The sequence below is a fragment of the Physeter macrocephalus genome, chromosome 5 (assembly GCF_002837175.3).
Source record: "Physeter macrocephalus isolate SW-GA chromosome 5, ASM283717v5, whole genome shotgun sequence".
Lineage (NCBI taxonomy): Eukaryota > Metazoa > Chordata > Mammalia > Artiodactyla > Physeteridae > Physeter > Physeter macrocephalus.
This window is the reverse complement of record NC_041218.1, coordinates 58,985,793-58,992,662: the sequence shown is the minus strand read 5'-3', so window position 1 is coordinate 58,992,662 and position 6,870 is coordinate 58,985,793. Positions and strand designations below refer to the sequence as shown.

General features: G+C 41.4%; 1 protein-coding gene across 1 annotated transcript; it reads right to left on the bottom strand.

Moving 5' to 3' along the window:
• Positions 1-870: 870 nt before the first annotated feature.
• Positions 871-5,933, bottom strand: GNG11 (G protein subunit gamma 11). Its single transcript, XM_007124483.3, has 2 exons — positions 5,462-5,933; positions 871-1,293 (listed from the first exon to the last, which is right to left on the bottom strand). The coding sequence occupies exons 1-2, from the start codon at positions 5,555-5,557 to the stop codon at positions 1,168-1,170; spliced, it is 222 nt and encodes a 73-aa protein (XP_007124545.1). The 5' UTR covers positions 5,558-5,933; the 3' UTR covers positions 871-1,167.
• Between the last annotated feature and the right edge of the window lie 937 nt (positions 5,934-6,870).

Here is a 6,870-nt window from a genome sequence, read left to right as displayed (position 1 = left end):
CCTGCAGAACCCTTACAATATTGGTCCACAGATTTTCTGAGATATCTTTGGGGCCAGGCCATATACTTTGGTGTGCTGCATCCTCAGGCTAAAACTTCTGTAGCTAGGATCCCATGGTGAAAAGTTAAGCTGTGAATCGGGGGAAAGTATTCACAACACCTATCACCAGCAAAGGATGAGTGGCCAGAATACATGAAGAATTTCAACGAAGCAATGAGAAACAAGGCAAGCTAATTTTAGAAAGTGGCAAAAGGTTAATTTGTCCCTTTGGAGAAAGGAAGGAGGCTTGTCCCAGGCCTGCTGGAAGAGGCTGGTAGGCATAGGCGCAGAGCTAAGCATCTGTGCCAATGCCCAATGCCATGGAACTGGAGGGTCGCCACACCAAGACCCGGCGATCACGTTGCGGATGCAGCGCCCTGCGGGAGGACAGACCAGGGCTGGCCCCCAGGGGCTCCCCCTTATCCCCAGCCCACTCCCTTTCTCCAGGCCACTATCGTAGCAACACTCTGAACAAAATCTGTATGACGATAAACCGGGAAGTGCTAGTGTAGACGTGGCTTGGCCTGGTTCCTGACTCAAATAATCTGACTCCATCAACTTTAGGAATTCTACTCACTCAGTTCCCTAATAGTTAATGTTAGATGAAAACATTCCAGGAGTCAGAACTCAGTGCTGTAAACCTCCTGAGATTTGAAGCAGAGAGAGCTGGATCTGAGACCTGATTTATCAAACCACCTAATCTTTAGATACAGGTCCCAAACACCCAAAAGGTTATGGGGAGAAGTATAAAAGGTAAGGCAAAACAAAACAAAACAAACAAACAAAAAACCCCAAAACAACAGCCTTCTTAAATCACCAACACTCATTTTCCAGAGATAAAACTTTATTTGAGGCATCAAGCAATATACTGAAAGAGGTGAGTCATGCACAAGTGATGTCCTTATTCCCATAATCGTACATTTGATACTCTCTGTCCTCTTAAAAGGGGTGTGTAGTGCGCAAGATGAGAAGCACATAGCTTTCAGACAAAACCATATCTCTGTGAGCACTTAAGAAAGTCTCCTTTAAATTTTGTTGTTCCTTCTTTAAAAGGCACGTCGGTTTTATTTCAGAAAACTACAACAGACTACTTCTTCCACTGAGGAGGAAGTTTCTCCTCAGAGTTATTTATGAAATAATGCAGCTGCCTTTTTCTTTAAAGGGATTCTTGTCTTCTGGAATTCCTTTCACCAGAGGATCTTCTCCAGAACGTTCTTCAATATAGTTCTTTATTTCTTCAGAACATTTAGACACCTTAAGGAGAAAAAGAAAGGAAAGAAAGAATGAATCAGGTCAGGATTGTTCAAACTTTGTCACCACCCTTCAGTGAAATTAATATAATTGGGTACAACCAGAAGTTTTTAAATGAAATAGAATAGAATAAAAATATTAGAGTGCAGCACAGAGCCTATATAATATATATGAATGATACAGTCTATGTAAAATATATTTCTTACTATGGTCAGGGTCAAAAAAGTTTGAAAGTCGCTGTATTAAAAAAATTACCTCCAAATGGACTTGAGGACACGGGGAGGGGGAAGGGTAAGCTGGGATGAAGTGAGAGAGTGGCATGGACTTATATACACTACCAAATGTAAAATAGATAGCTAGTGGGAAGCAGCTGCATAGCACAGGGAGATCAGCTCAGGGCTTTGTGTCCACCTAGAGGGGTGGGATAGGGAGGGAGGGAGGGAGGGAGACGCAAGAGGGAGGGGATATGGGGATATATGTATATGTATAGCTGACTCACTTTGTTATACAGCAGAAACTAACACACCACTGTAAAGCAATTATACTCCAATAAAGATGTTAAAAAAAAAAATAACCTCCAGCATTTTCTATCCACTATGCCTCATATGATTTCCTTCCTCTGCTAAAATACAATTATGACGTGTCCACCATATTTTAGGAACTGAAACATACTCCACTTTCAATTTTGCATGCTAATGAACAGATGCAATAGTAGATACTCCCCAAATGTTTTGGGGTGTGTCCTGCAAAAAGTCTCACTTACTGGGTATGTGCTAGGTTCTGCAATTTCATAAAATGATAGAAGCATTGGAGAAAGTCTGACTCCGGAGAGGCTAATGTTGTCCAAAAGTCACCCCCATCCCCACCCCATGATTCTGCTCAGAATTGATCATAAGAAAAGACTTATCCGAGGCTTAGTAGGTTTATCCGAGGCTTGTGCTTATGTAAGTAGTTTAAACTTTTTCTGAATGGAGGAAGGATTGAATAGTTTCTTCAAAAACTCCATTCAAAAGAGACAGCTTGTAAGAGTGATTTAAAAAAAAGGGAGGGGGGCTTCCCTGGTGGCGCAGTGGTTGAGAGTCCGCCTGCCGATGCAGGGGACACGAGTTCGTGCCCCGGTCCGGGAAGATCCCACATGCCGCGGAGCGGCTGGGCCCGTGAGCCATGGCCGCTGAGCCTGCACGTCCGGAGCCTGTGCTCCACAACGGGAGAGGCCCACGTACCGCAAAATAAATAAATAAATAAATAAAAATCTAAAAAAGGAGGGGAATAAACAAGAAAGAAAAAAAAGAAGGATTACTGTCTTAATGAAGGCCTGCATTACTAGTAAGAAATTAGAAGTAAAAATTATAGACGTTCCAGAAAATTCCAGTGGAGTCCTCTTAAAACTAGGCAAATGTTCCCATTGATTTTGTAATCCAGATTAGTAATCTTCAACCTGTTTTAATGTTGATCACTAAAAAAAGTTTGCATATGTATCCCAAAATGTACATAATTATTTACTTATAACTAAGTGCAGTTACTACTGTGTTAATACATCATGTATAATCATAAAATATAAACTAGAAATTATTAAAAGATGAGATTCTAAAGTAGCCAAAAATATATCATTTTGCAATATATACACATATCAAATCACTATGTTATATGCCTAAAATTAACATAATGTTTCATGTCTATTATACCACAATTAAAATTTTTTAAAAATCAAAAATTTAGTGTTTTACTCCCACACCTCAAAGATTCTTGGCACATCAGTGTGGAGGCCTAGGTGATACAGTTAACATGTGGCAAAATAAAATCTTTACAAATCTTTACAAGTACCATTCTCTCAGGTAACATTTGCTGTCAATCATTTCTGACATTCATTGTGCGGGCATTTTAAGTGAATTCTCAGACGTGATGATGTAAGTGTCCATAAGCTGGGCTCTGTGGCCACAGAGAAATTTGTGGATAAGACTCATGTTTCCCCAAATTGTATCTGTTCTTAGAGAGGCTTCTTCATTAGGTTTCCAAAAAGATGTGTAACCTCCAGAAGTGAATAATGACTTCTCTGATGCATTTCCTTCCACGGTCAAGAGGATATGTTTGAACAACAACTAGCTAGAGCCAGAATTCAGCCTGTGAATTTTGTATCCTTGGCCTGAGCAGAGTACACAGCTCAGAAGTGAACAATTTATTGACAGAACAGTGGACTGGGCATCAAGAAGACATGTGTTTTAGTGTTTTAATAACTGCTCTATCATTATCTCTGGGGTCTTAAATAAAAGGCTGGTTAGCCTCCTCGGGATTCAGGTTTTTTAACCCTTAAAAGTGAGTGGGTTGAATGATCTCTAAAAGCCATAATGTTTTTCTAGCACTAACACTCTATAAGTCAAAGTGCATAATAAAATGCTGGAATCTTATTATTAGGACGTAGATGCCTCTCCCTCTACCCTCTAAGGTTATCCCTGAAGTTTTCTCTCCCTCTGGCACAGACTTGGGGTTTCTGGAACTGGAAAGCCAATCCAGCAGGGTGTGTCCTAAGGAGTGGAGGGAGCTGTTAGGGAGGAACTGCTAATGAATGATACCTTTAACTTCCACAGGTCAGCTGCATCCAGGCCCCTGACCAATTTCTAATTTGAAGCTTGATAACTGGAAGACACTTGTCTCTTTTTTTCCCTATAAGTTCTGCATAGTGATACCAAATATTAAGATATTTCAACTTGGCACAGACAATGCTTTACTTCAATATATGCAACTCTGTTTAATTTGTAACCTCTGAGGTTCAAAGCGTGAAAAAAATCTAAGTGATCAACAGATGCCAAACTGTGGGCTTTGCCATCCACAAAATGGATCCCTTAAAGTTTCAAGAAACAATCCTATTCACTGGGTCCTGTAACTTTGGTTTTTCCTTTAAACACAGCAGTATTTTTAAAGCCACAGAAACTTTCAACATGTACAAAAAGGACTTTGAACTTCAAAATCCTGGAAGACTAGGGATTTGGAAGTTACAGATTAAATTTGAGAAAAGAAATGTATAAAGAGGAAAATACAAAAAAGCCTGCACCTTCCAAACATCACTCAAGATGTGCCTTCTGAGTAACAAGACTCTTGTTATGAACAGATTTACCATAACTAGAGCAGGAAGGTAAGTGAACATATTAACCATACCTACTTCCTTTCCATTTTTTCCGTACCTTTTTCTAGTATTAGACCATAGAGAAATAAAATCAGTTTAAATTTTTCTTGCTGGGGAGAAGGGACTACGTTTCTTGCTGGGGAGAAAGGACTATTTTTCCCTTAAAAAATTATCTATTCAAAAACCTATTCCTGGACTACAGGTTGCCTGATTGAGGAAAAAGGGAAGAAACGAAGGCCTGTACTCCCAGTAAAAACTTAAAGTAAAAATTACAAAGTCTCCAACAAATTTCAGTGGAGACTTCTGAACACTGGGACATATGTTCTAACAGAATTTGTAATGCACTTCAGAGGTCTCTAAAATTTCTAATCATGATCACGAAAAAGAATTTTTGTACGCAGTATAATTATCTGTTTATAAATAAATACAGATACTACTGTATAGGTATTAGTTCATTGCACATACTTACAAAACATAAAGTGGAAATTATAAAGGGATGTGATTTACAAATAAATAAAGACAGATACTGTAATGTTTTGCTCCCAAGCCCCAGTGGACTGTTCATCACACACTTCCTAGAGAGCCCTGATGAAACTCAAAACTAGGTAATTCAAGACTTACATTGTGATTTTTTTTAAAACCTTTTAAATACCGTTCTTTCCCATTATGAAAAAGATCAAGGAACTAAGTAGCCATCTGCCTTTTCCCTACAGCTTGAGTAGTTTTTAAAACCAACTAACAGCAGGCAGAATTTCTTGTCTGTTCCCGTCATTCTCAAACATTTGGCTTTAAATTACTCATGAGATCCTTGCTCTCTCCTTTACCTCCTGTGATTTCCCCACATCAGCTGGCAGTTCCCAAGCACCACCAAAGCCCTTCTTCAAAAGAAGCTGCAGAAAAAAGGAAAAAAAACAAAACAAAAACCCAAAACAAAAGCCCAAAACCGCCCCCTCCCCCCCCAAGAGCCAAAAACTGTTTTACTGCAACAAACTAGGAAAAGCTGACTTTGGTTCATTTCAGAGAAGGAAATATTCTGGGACATCAACTTACCTGTTGTCTCTGCAACTTGACTTCTTTGCGAAGTTGCTCAACTTCCATCTTCAGCTTTTCCTTTTCTGGCAAATCTTCGATGTGAAGGGCCGGCATTTTCCCCCCGGACTGGGCGCAGGGACAGCTGTGGAAGTGGAGCGGCTGGAAGTGCCGCAAACCAGGGCGCGTCCCGAACTAACTACGTTGCCTGCGCACCCGGCCAGCGCAGGAGGTGACAGCCTCCCCCAGCGCCCCAACGACGTCCCCTCACGCCAGCCCTGCCTAGCGTCCCAGGATCTTAAAACCCCTGCTCTTTTTCTCAGGTCTCCACAACCCCAGGAGGCCTGCCCCCGGAGCCCGGGGAGGGTTGAGTTTGCAAGGGGGCCCAAGGACGCAGAGAGGCTGCGCGCTGCGCTGCGCGGTCTCCCGCGGGGATGCTGGCCGGGCCCGCCCCGGCTCCAGACCCTGCCACGCCCGCGGGGGACCGGCCTGGGCTGGGGCCAAAGGGTTGGAGTTGAGCGAGCCCACTTTCCTGGAGAAACAACAAAAGTTTTACTTTTTGTTCCTTTTTTTTTTTTTTACCCCCCCCCAAGTCACATCCGGGTTTTGTTTGTGAAGCAAGAAAAGGAGGACACTACCCGGCAGGAAATAACGGCCCTTCACCTCTCCAAGAGTTTCAAAAATATACAGCATGTAACTTTCCTCCAGCTACATACGTGTTTACTGTGGGAAATGTGGACGCTTAAGAAAAGGCCCAAGAGGAAAATGAAACTGAGCTGTAATCTCAGAAACGCCCATCACATCTATTGATGTATACACACCCAGTCTGTTAAATGCCTGAAGCGGATTAACAAATTTTGGAATATAAAAGGCATCGGGATGTGAATATTGTTTATAACTCGCACGGCCATTTTCTGACATTAATAAATTGTCATCCTCAACAGCAGAGTTTTATTCTTTCTTCAGGAGAATGTTTTGTAATGTTCCAAGTATAAGCGGATGATCCTAGAAAACACAGAAGCAGAAATCTTGAAGTTCTTACCAGGAAGTATTTCTCCATTCCCCATCTGTCAAGGTTTGGGTGACACTTCACACCGAGGGTTTTGAATTCGTGGCTAAAGCATCTTCCTGGATGTTTGCAGTGGATCCGCTTAGAATTGGTTACTCCACTTTCTGGAAAGCAACATGCATCTAGCTGCTACTTTGTGAAGCCAGGAACAATGTCTGATGTGACAAACGTTTGCATGCAATACAAGGTTTCCCTTTGACTATCTAAAACCTTGTTAATGATGCGCAAAAGACTAGAAGAAAAATAAAGCATGTAGGAAGAAAAAATAAAGTATCCCAAGCAGTCAGATACATATTCCTTTCTCCCCAGAGATTACCTCCTGCCTACAGAGTCAAATTCAAGTTGAGTAGAGGCAGTAACT

Excerpts from the sequence above, each read along its gene's own strand:
- GNG11 (XM_007124483.3), bottom strand. The coding sequence starts at position 5,557 with ATGCCGGCCCTTCACATCGAAGATTTGCCAGAAAAGGAAAAGCTGAAG. Across the intron at positions 1,294-5,461 it reads TCAAGTTGCAGAGACAACAG|GTGTCTAAATGTTCTGAAGA; the intron begins GTAAGTTGATGT and ends TTTCTCCTTAAG.